Source organism: Aphelocoma coerulescens, unplaced genomic scaffold, assembly GCF_041296385.1.
Source record: "Aphelocoma coerulescens isolate FSJ_1873_10779 unplaced genomic scaffold, UR_Acoe_1.0 HiC_scaffold_120, whole genome shotgun sequence".
Classification (NCBI taxonomy): Eukaryota; Metazoa; Chordata; class Aves; order Passeriformes; family Corvidae; genus Aphelocoma; species Aphelocoma coerulescens.
In genome coordinates, this window is record NW_027183478.1 from 12,549 (window position 1) to 29,827 (window position 17,279).

At 54.7% G+C, this 17,279-nt stretch overlaps 2 protein-coding genes across 2 annotated transcripts; both read right to left on the minus strand.

Moving 5' to 3' along the window:
• Window positions 1-9,731: 9,731 nt before the first annotated feature.
• LOC138100620 (olfactory receptor 14C36-like) lies at window positions 9,732-10,697 on the minus strand. Its single transcript, XM_068998494.1, has one exon. It carries the CDS (start codon window positions 10,695-10,697, stop codon window positions 9,732-9,734), a length of 966 nt encoding a protein of 321 aa, XP_068854595.1.
• Window positions 10,698-13,499: 2,802 nt separating this feature from the next.
• LOC138100619 (zinc finger protein 239-like) lies at window positions 13,500-16,408 on the minus strand. The gene is made up of 4 exons (XM_068998493.1): window positions 16,356-16,408; window positions 15,717-15,756; window positions 14,845-14,923; window positions 13,500-14,658 (listed from the first exon to the last, which is right to left on the minus strand). The coding sequence occupies exons 2-4, from the start codon at window positions 15,723-15,725 to the stop codon at window positions 14,069-14,071; spliced, it is 678 nt and encodes a 225-aa protein (XP_068854594.1). The 5' UTR covers window positions 15,726-15,756; window positions 16,356-16,408; the 3' UTR covers window positions 13,500-14,068.
• Between the last annotated feature and the right edge of the window lie 871 nt (window positions 16,409-17,279).

Here is a 17,279-nt window from a genome sequence, read left to right on the forward strand (position 1 = left end):
AGAGATGGCAAAAGGAAAGAAAATAAACATCTATACAGACTCAAGGTATGCATTTGGAGCTGTGCACGCACACGGGGCCATTTGGAAAGAAAGAGGACTGTTAAATTCGCATGGAAAGAACATCAAACATGCACAAGAAATAATGCAGCTGTTGGAAGCAGTCCAGCTACCTGAGAAGGTAGCAATCATGCACATAAGGGCACATCAAAAGGTGAGCTCAGAATTGGAAGAAGGGAATGAACTGGCGGACAGAGGCAAAAGAAGCAGCAAAAGGTGAAGTAACAACAACTGGGGCCTTGATCCCAGATGGACAACTTTCCCTAGAGGGTAAGCCAACATATAATAAAAAGGACAAGAAATTGATTAAAGATGAAAAGGGAACATTTAACCAAGAGGGATGGGCTATCACTGCAGGAGGAAAAGTAGTTATTCCCTCTCATTTGCTATAGGCCATAGTTAGAGAGGAACACCAGAAAACACACTGGGGAACAAATGCCTTATATAGCTACTTAATTGGGAAAATTATCGCCAGAAACTTATACGAAACTGTTATGCAAGTAACCCGACAGTGCAACCTTTGCCTCCAGACTAATCCCAAAAATACCCCTAAACCAAAATTGGGCCAGATTGGGAGAGGCCATGGGCCGGGACAGCAGTGGCAGATTGATTTCACAGAACTTCCAAGAAAAGGGGGGTATCGATATTTGTTAGTGCTAACAGATACTTTTTCAGGATGGCCAGAAGCTTTTCCTACTAGGACCGCTAAGGCTCGAGAAGTAACCAAGGTGTTACTACAAGAAATAATACCGCGCTTCGGAGTTCCAGCCACAATGTCCTCAGAAAGGGGACCACATTTTATTTCAAGGGTGGTACAACAAACCAGCCGACATTTAGGCACAGACTGGGAACTCCACACTCCATACCATCCCCAGTCCAGTGGCCAAGTAGAGAAAATGAACCATTTGATTAAACAGCAAATTGTGAGATTAGGGCAAGAAGCTAACCTACCCTGGCTCCAATCTCTTCCACTTGTGTTGTTACGAATTCGGACCAAGCCCAGAATTAAGGAAAAGCTAAGTCCCTTTGAAATACTTTATGGGAGACCATATGGGGTACAGAAAGGAATATCTACCCAAATAGGGGAAGAAACGCTAACCACCTACATGATTGCTTTAGATAAACAGCTTAGAGAAATTGGAAAACATGTGGCTGGAACTCGAAGTCGAGGCTTGGACAGTCCTGTACATGGCATTCAGCCTGGAGATTATGTATATGTTAAGTCTCTTACAGAAAAGACTCTGGAACCACAGTGGGAAGGACCATTCCAGGTGCTCCTCACCACTTACACCACGATTAAGATCAGAGAACAGAGTGCCTGGATTCACCATACCCGGGTAAAGAAGGCTCCAGAGACCCCTTGGAAAGTGACCCCTGGGGATGATGAACTGAAATTGAAGTTTACCCGAACAAAATGAAAATGTTAGGGTGGCACACAAGTATAACCCAGAAAATTGTTTTTCTTACAGTTATAATTGTAACCTTCAGCCAGGAAGTTACTCATAGGAGAGAAGACATATGGTCCCAAGCCTTTATGCGGGTTACTGGACTCATGGGGAAATATTCTGATTTAAAAAATTTAAACCTGTTGACTGTAGTCATACACGGAAACCAAGTGTATACAAAGCAAGAATGGGAAAAACAAAGAACTTGGCAGCTCCAGGGGACTGTAGGAGAAAAAATCAAGATTGGATGCCGAATGATTAACGGGACTACTCACAGAAAAACAACCCAAATCAGTGTCTCAACTACTCCTACAGACAAACACCGTGAAATCTGTAGTTACTCAAGTGAAGCAGACTGTTGGTATAATTTTACATTAGTACAGACTGTTGAAGTGGTTTGTCTTTGGGGCCAAGACAGTAATGGGCTCTCATTCAAATTCCAGATAAATGCCATGGCTAGGCCCACTATGACCTACTCTGGCAATCAGATCCAAACCCAGGTCACACCACTTAAATCTGAGCCAAAGGTTTATGAGATTGGCCCTTATGTAGTGAGGAACACAGGCCAACAATTACTGCTGTTTAACCCAGAATGGTCTCTTAAGTGTGTAGAACTACTAATGCAAATTAACATTTCTGAGATCCAACCAGCCTGCTCCCCTTTAATTCAAACATCCCTTGAAGGGTGGACAGCCTGGCTGCAAAAGCAAACCCCCCTCATGGGCAGAATGTGGAGAGACCTGACTGGCATGCTGGGAACAGGACTGGGAGTCATAAATGGGATTGATTCAGAGATACTGATGAATAAATTGGCCACAGCAACCAGTGACCTGACCAAATTAAAACAGCCCCTACAATCTTCCCTATTAGCATTAGGAAACAGCCAGTGGCAAGTCTCAAAAATACTCCCAGACCTCATGAAAATCAGCAGCCTGGACCACGAACTGATATTAAACACACTTGGCACAGCTCAGGACAATGTCTCATTAGCCCTTAGCTGCATACAGGCTCAATTATGGATGCAGTCCACAGCTTCCTTTTAATCATAAGAGAAGGTAATGAAGGTGTATTTCCTATTGAAATCCGAGGAGCTGTTTGGGACAATGCTACTAAATTAGAAAGAAAGCTCCAATCCTGGTGGACCTTGGTAAATTTCACCTATGACCCAATGACTAACATAGCTACTGCCTTTGTGCTTACGATACGGAATGCCACAGTTTATGTAATTCATCCCATTGCTGCATTGGGACTAAACCATAAAGGGACAGTTTTCTACCTCTCTGAACATAGAGTATGGGCTCGGATGGTAGGAGAAGAATGGCAAACGGTAAATTTAGAATCTTGCATTACACGGGAACAACAAGGATTTATCTGTGAAAGTAATACACTTAATGCCAGAGACATAGGTCTTGATACAGAACAAGGCATGTGTCACTTTGAGATCCACCCAGACACTTCACCAAACACTGTACTTGTATATGTTGGTCAAGGCTGTGTGTGCTTAAGAACTACCTGCACTTCGATGATGATAGATGACAATGTTATAAATGTAACTGCCAGGAATCACTCTAATTTTTGTATTTGTAATTTTGCCAAGATTTTTGGGTGTGACTTTTCGTATTTAGCACCAGTCGTATCTTATCAATTAATAAGGTCTAACTACACCATTTACCATAAATTGCTACCCACACCTATTGGGATGGACCTAACATTAGTAAAGCAATTAGTAAAACATCAGGACCTCATAGAGATTTTGAGAGAAATCCAAAGAAACGGGGAAAAGACCTTAGTCACCGTCCATTATAACACACAAGAAATCAGCAGAATCTTGCAAAGAGTAAAACAAGACGCAAGCCATAACTGGTGGGACTCACTTTTCGGGTGGTCACCTACCACAACTGGTATCCTAAATACGTTATGTCACCCCATCATTGTCTTATTAACCTTGGTTAGTACCTGCCTCGCGCTGTCTATCGCGTTACTTATTTGGAACTATAGAGTACTAAAAGGGCTATCAGTCCTAACTACTTTGTCAAACGCACACGGGAAAACATTAAGAGATGTCTACCAAAAAATTCATTAGGAAAAGAATTTAAGTATTAGTAAAAGAATTTACTAACTCTTTAGAAAAGGGGGGACTGAATCAGGGGGATGGGGAGCAGAGGAATTCGTTTGTCAGGAGCAATGCATCTAGCTTGGTCAGCATAGCAGAGCAGGAAGAGAGAAGATAAGAGACCGCTGATAAGACCAGTGGGAGCCTCAGACAGACATCCTGCCCTCCCCAAAACTAGCTCAAACCAGTGCCAAAGCTTAAACCCAGGCCAAAGGTATAAAAGAGCATTCCCAGGAGAGAAAGGTGAAAAGTTCAGACGAGGAAGACTCCCCTGACTTCATCACAAGACCCCCGAGAGACCCCTACCACAACCCCCAAACAACACTGCACAAGCGCTGCGTGGATGTAAATGACTTTTGAGTTCACAATAAAACCAAGCGAGGCTGGGCGGGGCTAGGTGATGAATATGTATGAGTTTGTTAGGAAACTTAATGAATATGGAACTTGTAACCCAGTAAATACCGAGCTGAATGCAGCTGTGGGCACGCGTGATTTTGGAGGAGCGATCCCCCGTGCGTCCCAGCGCTGGAATAAAGCATACCCACCTACTTTACTACTTATTTAGTAGTGGAGTTCTGTCCGCTTTTCAGCGTCTCCAGTGGACCTTGGAACACAGAGCTGTTTCCAACCAGCAAAACCATCTTTGGAAGCTTCCCTGGAGGAATCTGGGGCTGTTTCTTGGGAGCTCAGCTTACTCCAGGAGGTGTGAAGGCTCTGGGACCTACCTGGGAGGAGTCTCGGGTGGGTTCCAGAGCAAAAATGTAACTCAAAAGGAGAAAAAACATACTGGAAACCTTCCTTGGAAGAAGGAAGGCCTTGTGGGCCTGTGGTTATCAACTCAGGTGCCCAAATTAGAGGTCAAAAGACTCCAGGAGAATGCTGGGAGGAATCTCAGTTGTTACAGGTGAATTATTGAGAGTTGGCTTTCCTGTCTGTTGTATGGGCTATGAATTAATCATGAGTTCTAACATTGCATGGTCAGAGCTGTTCAATGGTTGCTGGGGTGCTCTGGCTGTGGGTTGGATTTTACAGGGGCTGGATGATCTGTGTGCTGTAACATCACTGCTGTGGGGTGGGCAAAGGGCCGGGCTGTTGCCAGCCAGACTTGGAAGGCACCACCACAAAAGGAATGGGACTCCAACCAGTGAGGAGCCTGAGGGCCACAGCACCAGAGCAGGGCAGGCTCCCAAAAGATTGACAAGGGGATGGGACTATGCAAAACAGGAAATAAATATGCATCAGGCTGATGCAGCCACAGGGGTATAAAAGGCAGGATGGCCATGCTGTGGGCGAGCCTCTGGCATCCAGTCACGCTGCCAGCGCTGCCCCTTTTGCTTTGCCATTTTTATTGAGTTCTCAGTAAATTTTAAGAACTCCTTTCCATATCGGATCTGGGTCGTTTATAACAGTTCCAGGGGCCCCGCAGTGTCACAGTGCTCCCTGCGCACCCTGAGGCCCCACATCAGCCAGCCCAGGCCATTGCCACGCTTCCAGTCACTCCCAGCGTGATCCCGGTGACTCCCAGTCTCTCTCAGAATATCCCAGTTGCCCCCAGCATGCTCCCAGTCACTGCCAAGTCCTCCCAGTTACTTCCAGTATGATTCCAGTTGCCCACAGCCACTTCCAGTCACCCTCAGTGATGTTCCAGTTGCTCCCAGTATATCCCAGTTGCCCCCAACATGGTTCAAATTGCCCCCAGCATGCTCCTTGTCACTCCCAGTATGATCCAAATCAGCCTCAGTGCGATCCTAGTTACCTCCAGCATGGTTCCACTTGCTCCCAGTTGCCCCTAGTACAGTCCCAGTCACTGCAAGTATGACCTCAGTGGCCCCCAGCACAGACACAGTCACTCCCAGTTGCTCCCAGTTTCCCCCAGCATGCTCATTCCCAGTCACCCCAGTTGCCCCAGCATGGTTCCAGTTGCCCCCAGCATAATCTCATTCATTCCCAGTATATCCCAGTTGCCTCCAGCACACACCCGTCATTCCCAGTTGCTCCCAGTAGCTCCCAGTAGCCCACAGTATGGTCCCAGTGGCTCCCAGTACTTCTATGTTCGTGGTCCCAGCGCTGCTCCCAGCCCTGATCCGTGGGGATGGGAATGTCCCGCTCCCTTCCTGGGGCAGGCTCACACCTGAGCCAGGTGTGCAGGGCAGGACCTTGCCCTGAGCCCAAGCCCTGTCCCCCCTGCAGGATCTGCTTCCCATCGGCCTCTTCCTCCTGCGGCCCCACGCCCAGCTCGGTGCTGAACGAAGGGCGCTGGGCCGGGGTCATCCCCCGGCGGGGGCTGCGCACCCCCTCTGCCCCCTCCCCAAATTCCCTCCCGGGGCAGCAGGGGCTGGCTCAGGAGCCCTGGGGCTCCTGGGGCTTCGTGCTTTCCTTCCTAAGGAAAAGAACCGTCCTTCTCATCCAGGCTCCCATGGCCAAAACTGAAATTCTACCTCCCAAATTCTGTCTATCCAAGGATTGCTCCCAGACAAAAGCTGCCATGAGAGACAGGTCTGGCTGCCCTCACCCATGGTGGCCACCTCTCATCTTCTCCCAAAACACCCAGACTTTGTGCTTTTCTTTCATGTGGAAAACACCCATCCTTCTCAGCTGTTGCTATGACCCAGCCCACTGCTGGGCTGGGGCAGCGAGATGCCGATCAACCCCGGACCCTCCCGTGGATCGAATTTCCCCGGGACACAGACTCGCAGGGTGTGGTCAATGGGCGGCTCAGGAGCTTAAGTCACATCCCCCCAGGGCTGCGCCCGGCTCCAAACTGCCTTTCCCTGTTCGGGAGAATTCCCTCTTACTCGGTTGTTCACTGGTTCTTTGTTGTATCTCCCAGTAGTTCTTGTTGAATTGTATCCTCCCCCTGGCTTGTAACTCATTGGTTGTTTTCCCCTTTCCGCATGGTTTCCAACCCCCCTCTAAAACTGAGGGAAAAGCCTCTCGACGGGATCCCGGATTAAGATCATTGCCATGTTCTGGTTGCTAAACTTCTGACAATAAACCTGTTGGAAGCCAGACCAGAACCCTCTCTCTCTTCCTTTCTCTCCCAACTAACGTGAGCCGATAGCATCAGCTCCTGCCGTGTCTCCTCTGCACAGAAGCCAGCGAGCTCAGCCAGCAGCACTTTTCCTGATGCCAAAGTCGCTTCTGCGATGCACAGAAGTAACGCAGCTGGACTCTCTGTGACCGAGGGCACGCCAGAGCTCGTGCAGTGAGCACAGAACTGCGTTACTCGACAAGGTGCCCATGGCCAAAACTGGGATTCCACCTCCCAAATTCCCAATATCCAAGGGCTGCTCCCAGACAAACCTGCCAGGACAGACAGATGTGGCTGGCCTTGGCCTCTGGTGGCTGTGTCTCATCTGCCCCTGAAACCCTGGGGCTCGGTGCTGCCCTTCCTCTGGAGACCACTGTGACCTCGCGTGGCCTCGTGGAACCCAGGGGCCGTTGTGACCCTGCAGGGCTGGTGGCACCAAGGGAACCATTGTGACCCTGTGGCCTTCCATGGAGCCAAGGGGCCACTGTGGCACTGTGGGCCCCAGAGAACCAAGGACACCTTTGTGACCCTGCAGGGCCCATGGAACCAAGGGAACATGGAACAGCTCTGGCTGCCTTGGGCTCCTGGGGCCGCCTGGCAGCTCCGGCTGACCTTGGCATGGCGAGAGCTGCTTCTCACCTGCCCTGGAGCGCTGGGGCTCCGAGCTTTCCTTCCTGTGTGTGTTGGTTTGGCACGGCCTGGTTTTTGGTAGCGGGGGGGCCGCAGAGGTGGCTTCTGTGAGAAGCTGCTGGAAGCTTCCACCATGTCCGGCAGAGCCGATCCCCGATGGCTCTGAAGATGGACATGGCACTGGCCAAGGCTGGGCCACTGAGGGAGGCTGGTAACGCCTCTGTGATAGCAGATTTCAGAAGGAAATGAAAACAAAGTGGGACACGGTGTTTTTGTTGTCAGAGAAGAGGAGGGGAGAACATGTGAGGGAAACAACAGGGAGACACCAAGGGCAGTGGAGAAGGAGGGGGAGGAGGTGCTCCAGGAGCCAGAGCTGAGATTCCTCTGCAGGCCGTGGTGAGACCATGGTGGAGCAGCTGTGCCCCTGCAGCCCCTGGGGATCCACGGGGGATGCAGAGATCCACCCGCAGCCCCTGGGGATCCCTGGGGATGCAGATCCACCCGCAGCCCCTGGGGATCCCTGAGGGATGCAGAGATCCACCCACAGCCCCTGGGGATCCACGGGGGATGCAGAGATCCACCCGCAGCCCCTGGGGATCCATGGGGGATGCAGAGATCCACCCGCAGCCCCTGGGGATCCACAGGGGATGCAGAGATCCACCCACAGCCCCTGGGGATCCCTGAGGGATGCAGAGATCCACCCACAGCCCCTGGGGATCCACGGGGGATGCAGAGATCCACCCGCAGCCCCTGGGGATCCCTGAGGGATGCAGAGATCCACCCACAGCCCCTGGGGATCCACGGGGGATGCAGAGATCCACCCGCAGCCCCTGGGGATCCCTGAGGGATGCAGAGATCCACCCGCAGCCCCTGGGGATCCCTGGGGGATGCAGAGATCCACCCGCAGCCCCTGGGGAGGTGCCCATGCCGGAGCGGGTGGATGCCTGCAGGAGGCTGTGATCCAGGGGCAGAGCCGGTGCAGAGGGGCCCTGCTCCCAGGCTGGAGCAGCCTGGCCTTGAAGAACTGACCCCATGGAAGAGTGACCCACGCCGCAGCAGTTTTGGGAGGACTGCTGCTCGTCAGATTGGACCCACGTCAGAGACGCTCACGGAGAACTGCCTCCCGTGGGAAGGGACCCCACGGTCTCACAGGGGAACAACTCCTCTCCCTGAGCAGCGGGAGAAGCCACAGGAGATGAACTGACCACAATCCCCATTCCCTGTCTCCTGTGCCATCAGTGGGAAGGATGGAGGGGAGGGGAAGGTGTTTTGAAAGCTCTTCTTTCACTTCTCATTATCCTGCTCTGATTTTGTTATTAATAAATTCACTTTATATCTGTAAGTTGAGCCTGTTTTGCCCAGGACCGTGTTGGATGAGGGATCTCTCCTGGTCCTTATCTCAACCCATGAACCCTTTGTTATATTTTCTCTCTCCTGTCCAGCTGTGGACAGGAGTGAGAGAGCAGCTTTGGTGGGTGCCTGGAGTCCAGGCAGCATCAATGCACTACAGACCTGAACAAAAACTCCCTGGGCAAAGATTCCCCTGGGATCTAAAGCCCCCACCCCTCACACGACAGCCCCGTCCCACAGAAATGTCAGCCACTGAGCCTCTCGCTCTCCACGGCTTCACTGCTTTGGTGCCCAGTGGTTGCCACGGGGCCACCATGGCCCCTCTGAGCTGGGTTTGGGTGGGGTTTTGGTGGGTCTGCAGTCCCTGTTGTAATGTGGTTGTTCCAGTTCACAGACCACGATCTCTGGGCTGGCCACTCTGGGGATTTATTTTTAAGTCACGTTTAAGCTGCAGCTTTGTCCATTCTGTTATTCATGTTCAGGTTGGCAGCTCCAGGACTTGCTGTGATCCACCTGTGACTCACATGCCAGGGCCATAAAATTCTGAAAAACTTCACTGATCAGCCCAGCACTTCCAGCCACTGCTGTCTACTTTTAAATAACACAAATCTGTCAACCCCTCCTGTGCTCACAGGAGCGCCACAGAGCAGGACAGCAGCGCAGCAGCCAGAGCTGAGGACTCCCCCAAGGACAGAAGGACAGCGTGGAAGGACAAACAGAGCAGCTCTGAAAGCACCGAGTGCTGCTGCTGCCTGGCCCTGCTGCTGTGCTGGGACTCAGCTTCTCTCCCCCGCTGCACCCAGGCACTGCCCTGCCAGATTCAGATGAGATTTCAAAGGAAGCATTTTTGACCAACAAGTTGCTGCAGGATCCTTTATTTTGCTAAAGTGCACAGAGGAGGTGATTCCTCATTTCCATTGTCTGTGGGCAAAATGTGAGGTGCAAGCAGTGAATTCTAAATAGGATGAATGATCCCAGTAATGGGATGATGATGGGATAAATAAAGTTTCATTGTGCACAACATTATCACAAAATGAAAAAGGAAACCCTGCACACACACAACCACTCTGAAAAACTTGAGCAGACAGGCTGGGCCTGCACTGAGTTACGCTGCAGCTGTGGAGAACAAAACCGGCACTTCATTGCTGTGAAAAAATCCAGCCATCATTTTCCTCAGGGCATCCCTGAGCTCCTGGTTCCTCAGGCTGTAGATGAGGGGGTTCAGGGCTGGAGGCACCACCGAGTACAGAACTGACACTGCAACATCCAGGGATGGGGAGGAGATGGAGGGGGGCTTCAGGTGGGCAAACATGGCAGTGCTGAGGAACAGAGAGAGCACGGCCAGGTGAGGGAGGCACGTGGAAAAGGCTTTGTGTCGGCCCTGCTCAGAGGGGATCCTCAGCACAGCCCTGAAGATCTGCACATAGGAGAAAACAATGAACACAAAACAGCCAAAGAGCAAACAGACACTGACAGCGATGAGCCCAAGTTCCCTGAGGTAGGATTTGGAGCAGGAGAGCTTGAGGATGTGTGGGATTTCCCAGAAGAACTGGCCCAGGGCATTGCCCTGGCACAGGGGCAGGGAAAATGTATTGGCCGTGTGCATGAGAGCGTAGAGAAAGGCACTGGCCCAGGCAGCTGCTGCCATGTGGGCACAAGCTCTGCTGCCCAGGAGGGTCCCGTAGTGCAGGGCTCTGCAGATGGACACGTAGCGGTCGTAGCGCATGATGGTGAGGAGGGAAAGCTCTACTCCCATGAAGAAGACAAGCAGAGACACCTGAGCAGCACATGCTGAGTAGGAGATGTGCCTGGTGCCCCAGAGGGAATTGTGCATGGCCTTGGGGACAGTGGTGCAGATGGAGCCCAGGTCGCTGAGGGCCAGGCTGAGCAGGAAGAAGAACACGGGGCTGTGCAGGTGCTGGCCGCAGGCTCCGGCGCTGATGATGAGGCCGTTGGCCAGGAGGGCAGCCAGGGAGATGCCCAGGAAGAGGCAGAAGTGCAGGAGCTGCAGCTGCCGCGTGTCTGCCAATGGCAGCAGGAGGAAGGGGCTGATGGAGCTGCTGTTGGACATTGGCTGTGTCCGGGCATTGGGTTCTGCCACAGAGAAAAAGACAGTGAGGAGTTAGAGGAGATCTGTAACCACAGTCAAAGCCATTTCCTGTACACCCTCCCTGGAACACACACAGACACCCTTTGGTGTTTAAGAGTTCTGAGGTTTTTGTTTTTAAGCTCCCCCATATCTCTCCTGGTATTCTTGGGTATCAGAAGCCCTCAGCATTTCTGCTGCCCTCAGGGAGAACAGAGCAACTTTTGCAAGGCAAGATGATGAGTGGAGACTCAGGGGAGGTGCTCTGTCATTCTGACCTGCTCAGAGTTTCTCTGTTTCACTTTTCTCAAATGCAGAAGGTTCACCCTCCCATGTTTCCCTTAAAGATCACCAGGTGCTGCTGGGAGCAGATGGATCCACCACAGACCCCCAAATGTCTGTCCCTCTCTCAAGGTCTCAGCACCACATTTGTAGCCGAGGACACACCGGGCTCATTTCACCAACCCAACAGCATTTTCACACTTGTAGCATCTCTGCTTTTCTTCTCTCTCTGGGCTTTCAGATAACACAAAGATGCTCCAGGACAGATTTGCATCCTGGAGGAAACTCCCAGCTTGGAAGGAAACCTCGGGGAGAGAGCCAAGAGTCCCAGAGCTGGCACTGGATGAAGGGAGATTGAGCTGCTGCCCTGGCTGCACTGACAGCCCTGCCCACAGTCGGGCACTGGGCCAGCGTCACCCTGAGCCAGCGGTGCCCCCTCCCAGAGCCCCCAGGGCCGGGCAGCTGCTCCCAGCCCTGTGCTCTGCAGAGGGAACTGGGCCCGGGACCACAGAGCTGCCCCACAGCTCTGCTGCAGCTCTGCCTGCCCAGGAGGGGCTTCACGCCTTGGACCCCCGGCCCTGAGGGCAGAGGCTTGGCTGGGGGGCACAGGAGGGAGGGGGCTTCTTCAGAGGGAGGGGCTGCACTGGAGGGGATCCTGTGGGGATCTCTAAACTCTGCCTGACACATTTCTGCATTTGTTTTCTCTCCTCCCCTGATCTCATCTCTGCTTCCTGGGGATTTTCCTCCTGGAGCTGTTTCCCTGTGCCTGATCTCTCCCTGCCAGCACTCACAGACCCCAAATCTCTGTGCACTCTCCTTGGCCCTACAGAAACCTGCCTGTGTGCAGGGCACTGGCTGGGGACAGGTTCTGCTTGCAGCTTGGAGAAAGGACAGCTCAGACTGAGCCTGATGGGTCCAGCCAAGGTGATGCTGGTGCTGTCCATGGGCACAGAAGTGGCTGAAAGCACACGAGGGATCTCCTGTGCACCTGCTGATCACTGAAAGTAACAGTTCGGATGTCCCAGGGACCTGACAAAATTCATAACATCTTTAATATTTATCCTCCCTCCCCACCATTCTCCAGTGGCAGGAAACTGAAAACAAAGTCTCAGGAAATTTCCTCATTTCTATCAAAATCCTTGTATTGGAAATATTCTGGGAGTGATCAGAAACCCTCAGCCCATCAGAGCCTCATGAGCATTTCACCTCCCCTGCACTCGAGATGCTCTGAGTTGTACTCACAGAATCCGTAGGCAGGGGGATGTTGCAGCTTTAGGAGATCCCTCCAGGAGCTGCAGCTGCCGTGTCCTGCAGCCAGAGGCTTCCTGTGCCAGGGGCTGGGAGTGATTCTCCCGCAGTCACTTCCCAGCCCCTTCCCAGCCCCGGCTGAGTTGAAGCCCTGTGTGCCTCTGTGCTGTGCCCGGGCTGGCTGCAGGCAGTGCCCCAGCCCTGCTGGGCTGTGCCCAGGAGCTGCTCCTGGCCAGAGCTGTCTCTCTGCAACGCTGCCGCTTGCCTGGAGCTGCCTCTGTGCCAGGAGCCCGGCCCAGCTCAGCAGCACAGACACAGCACAAGGACTGGAATGACCCTCTCGGGGCTTGGTGCTGAGGCCCTGAACATCAGTTCCTGGCAGGGACTGGCAGAAACCTCTCAAGGATTCAAGTCAGAATTGAACTTCAAAGTTTCTGGAAGTTTTCATGGGTCCCAGTGAGGGACACGACTGAGAAAGTGTCCCCAGGCTGCAGTCAGAGCAGAGAACTGGAGGCAGGGATGGCAGGGGGGACAAAGAGAAGGCAAGTCTTGGTGCCCTGGGGCACAGCAGCGTCTGTGCCACCAAGGGCTGGGAGGAGACACCTTGTGCTGAGGCCCTGGGGCCTCCTGGGCACAGCCCCAGCAAGGCTGGGCACTGTCAGCCCCTTGTCCTGCCCTCAGCATCCCCCCACATCCCAGTGGCCTCAGGGATCTGCTGGAAGGAGTCCCTGGGGAGCCTTGGTCAGGAATGGCCCTGGGGGGCTCCTGAATGCTCCCAGGGACTGCAGGGTTTTCAAAGGACTTTGGCTTTTGCCTGGGAGTCTCTGAGAGCTTTGTGCAATCCCGGCCTCCAATTCTCTCCTCCAAGGAGTCCCTGAGGAGCCTGTGGTGGGCATGGAGCTCAGTGGGACCCATTGATGCCTCCAGACTGTGGAAACCATGTTTTTACTAGAAAATGGACATATCATGAACCAGCCATAAAACAGAAGAACCAGAGCACGTAAGACAGAAGGACTTGAGCACCTACACAGGGGAAGAGTCCATGGCGACGTTGTGAGAAAGGAACAAGCAGCACTGGGGAGGATGTGAATGAGGAACAAGCAAAGGAAGAAAAGGATAAGAAAATGCAAACTGAAGGACAGTTGTGACATACACAACAGACAGTGTGACACACAGACAAGAGCCAATCACAAAGCATAAAGCAGCGTGTGAAAATAGCCCTTAACCAGTAATAATAATGCACCATTGCGTGTAGGGAAAGCAAGAACTGTATATGAGGGACAGTAGGTCATCAATAAAATGGCTTCTGCCTGATTCACACCGAATCGTGTAGAGTCCATTGTTTCTCTCCGCAGTCACATGAAGAAACAATTGGACAGAGCAGATGAAAATTTTAGGGTGTAAAGGTAAAAAATCAGCTCTTCCCAATGAGTCTCCAATGTTGATCTGAGTCCCGATGGATGTTCCTGCCCCTGCATTCACCCAGGTGCCTACAGGGATCCAGGAGAACGTGGAGAGCACCAGCCAGGGGTCTTCCCAACCTGGATCACAGGGAATGTGGGTCACCAGGGCTCTGCCAAACGTGGGTCCTCTGATGGGAGATGGAGTTGGAGCAGAGGACAAAGCTCTTCCCGCACTCGGGGCACTCGCAGGGCTTCCCTTAGCGGTGCCTCCGTTGGTGTTGGGTCAAGTGAGAGCTCCTGGAGAAGCTCTTCCCACACTGGGGACACTCGTAGGGCCTCTCCCCAGTGTGGATGCGCCGGTGGGTGACGAGGTGGGAGTTTTGCTTGAAGCCCCTCCGGCACTCGGAGCAGCGGAAGTGCCTCTCATCCATGTGAATCCGCTTGTGCAGGAGGAGATGGGAGCTGGTCTGAAACCTCTTCCCACACTAAGGGACACTCGTAGGGCCTCTCCCTGGTGTGGATCCTCTGGTGGATACGTAGGTTGGAGATTGTGACACAGCTCTTCCCACATTCCCCACACTCATAGGGCCTCTCTCCAGTGTGTAACCTCTGGTGGCGGATCAGGGTGCATCTCTGGCTGAAGCTCTTCTCACATTCCCCACACTCATAGGGCCTCTCCCCAGTGTGACTCCTTTGATGGACAATCAGGTTGGAGCTCCACCTGAAGCTCTTCCCACATTCCCCACACTTGTGGGGCTTCTCCCCATCGTGAAGCTGCTCATGAACCACCAGCTCTGACCTCTGGCTGGATCTCCGGCCGCCTTCCCGGCACAGGGTGGGTCTTTCCTCCTCAGAGCACCCTGGGCTGCGTTTGCAGCCCCTCCTCCTGCGGAATCTCTGGGGCTTTTCCTCCCCATTGGATTCCTGCGCTGTGGAGCCGCTCAAAACGGTCTCTTCCACCAGGTTCTGCCGCGGGGATTTGTCCTCCCTGGGCTCCGTGCTCAGCTCCTTGTCTGGGGGAGGAAGGACAAGGAGAGGATGGGATTTGCCTCCGTGCCACAGGGAAGGGGAAGGAGATCCCCCCAGTCCGTCCCCGGCAGGACAGCGTCGGCAGCGGGGTTGTCCTGCAGCCGGGGGCGATGCTGGGCTGGGAGATGGAGCAGGACAGAGGGGGAAAGGGGCACTGACTTCCCCCTCACCAGCCTGGGGGTCCTGGGGCATCTTCCTCTTCCTCACAGCCTCCTCCTCCATCCGGCCAAGGGCTGGGAATGGGAAATCCTGGTTTGGGGAGAAACAAGGGATGAGTGTGTTGGGCTGGGGCTTCCTCCTGCCCAAGTCCATCTTTAGAAGTCACCGGGTACCTGGTGTCCATAAAACCAACAAAAAATCAAGGGTGACTCCAAAAAAAGCCTCCAGGAGTTGCCCCTTTCTAGTCTCTGCACTTTGGGGTTCTGGGGGTCCCTCTTGTCAGGGCTGCTGGGGGTCCCATGGGTCCTGGGGATCCCCCTCTCCGGAGTCCTGCTTAGGGATGCTGGGGGGTTTTGGGGGTCCCACAGGTCCCTTTTTTCCTGATTCTGCTTTGGCTCCCAGAGGTCCCAGGGTCCCCCTCTTCAGCCTCCCTCCACTCCAGGCACTTGGGGCTCCCCCCTCTCCTCACCGCCCCTTTTAGGGCTGAGAGATCCCAACCCCACCTCATCTCCAGGCCCCCCCACCCCTCCAGGCTCTTGGGGGTCCCCCAGCTCTGGTATCGTCCCTCTCTGCTCTCCCCACTCCAGGGGTCCCGTGTTCCAGCCCCCCGCTCTCCTGGGGATCCCCAAAGCCAATGTCCAACCCTGCCAGTACCGGGCAATCCTCACATGGACCCCCCAAGACCCCCAAGGGGCAATTATAGCTCAGCTTTGGAGTCCTGTAAGATCCACATATCCCCTCTGGCCCAAAAAATCCCTCCCAGGGACATGCAAGGACAGCTTGGGCTCGATTCCAGAATCTGCAAGCTCCAAACACCCCTCCAAAAAAACCCCTCCTTGTGACCCCCCGATAGGTTTGGGGTGAGCTCCCCCTCCCCGCTCACCTGCAGCATGGGGGGAAAGATGCTACCGGGGCTGGGGGTGCTGTGGACACAGTGGGTGGGCGGTGGAACCTCGTGGTTCTCCAGCTCCTCCTCCTCCTCTCTCCCTCCTCTTCCTCCCACTCCTCCTCCACTCCCACCCTGCCCCCCCTTTCCCACCCACTCTGCCCCACGGCTGCCACAGCACGGCCTGCTGTGTGGGGGAAGCTCCCTGATCAGCTCCAGGGATGGACAGGGGGGTTGGGGACCCCCCAGTGTGGATCCCTCCCTTCCCCAGAGCCCCAGTGAATCGCTCCAGGGCTCAGGTGCTGGGGGACAGGGCTGCACCCCCATGGAACCGCTCTTCTGCTGTCCCAACCCCACCTTTCCCTCCCCTCTCCTCCCCTTTCTCAGCGTTCCCCCAATCCACAGCCCCATTCCAGCTCAATTTGGGTGTCCCATCCCTCTCCCGCTTTGTTTGGGGGTCCCAGCCCCCTCTTCCCCCCCCCCCCCCCTTCTGCATCTTCCCCATCCCCAATCCCCATCTCCCCTCCCCCGGCCTTGGTTTTGGGGGTTCCAGGCCCCTCCTGCTCACTTTGGGGGTTCCATTCCCCATTTCGCTCAATTTGGGGTCCCAGCTCCGCCCCCCTTCTCACCGCTCACCCCGCGGCCGGGGGGGCTCCCAGCACCACCAGTGCCACCAGTGCGGCCCCAGCTGCCCCCACACGCCCCATGCCCAGCGCCGGGCGCTGCCGACAGCCCCAAAGCAGCTGCGCTGTGCCCTGGGGGGTCCCCAGAGCGGCCCCGCCCCGCACGGCACTGGGAGCACCAGTCCGGACCAGTGCGGAGCGCGGGCGGGCGGCATCAGCCGTGCCCGGGCAGGGCCGGGCCCCGCGGGGCTCCCGCCCGCACTCGGCCCCCGCCGGGACAGCGCGGGGGGGCCCGGCCTGGCCGCCCCCACCTCCCCCTCCCCAAATTCCGCTCCGGGGGGCGCTGGGGGCGGGGGGGCTCAGCTGGGGCCAGAGGTGCCGGAGCCACGTGTCCCCCGCTGCCAGCACCACCCCCTCAGGATTAGGGGTGCCCCAAAACTCCCTCGGAGCTGGCGGATACCCCGCAGGCGAGCTGCCCCTCCCCGGTCACCTGCGGGATGACGGGAACGATGCTCCCGGAGCCGAGAGCTGCGGACACAGAGAGCGATGGATGCACGTGGAAGCTCCTCTTCCTGCCCCTTCTGTACCACCTCTTCCTCTCGCTCCTCCCCCTTTATCCCTCCTCTTCCTCCCGCTCCTGCTCCTCCAGCCGTCCTCCGTCCAGCAGGTCCGCTGCCGCCCCCAAACCTCGGGCTGGAGCGTGGGGTCTGGGACACAGCCCCGTGCTGGGGGGCGGCAGCGGGAGCCGCGGGGCCTGGCCCGTGGGGGCGGCCGGGCTTGAAAAGTGCGCGGGGCCCCAGCGCGGTGTCCCGGTCTTGTTCCTCACCTTAACACAATGTCTTCAGCTCCCTACGTGCCCTTCATTTAATCAGCATTTCCTAAATGCTGACCCATCCCATCATCATCTCTACCCGGAACAGAATTTCCCAGGCCATTC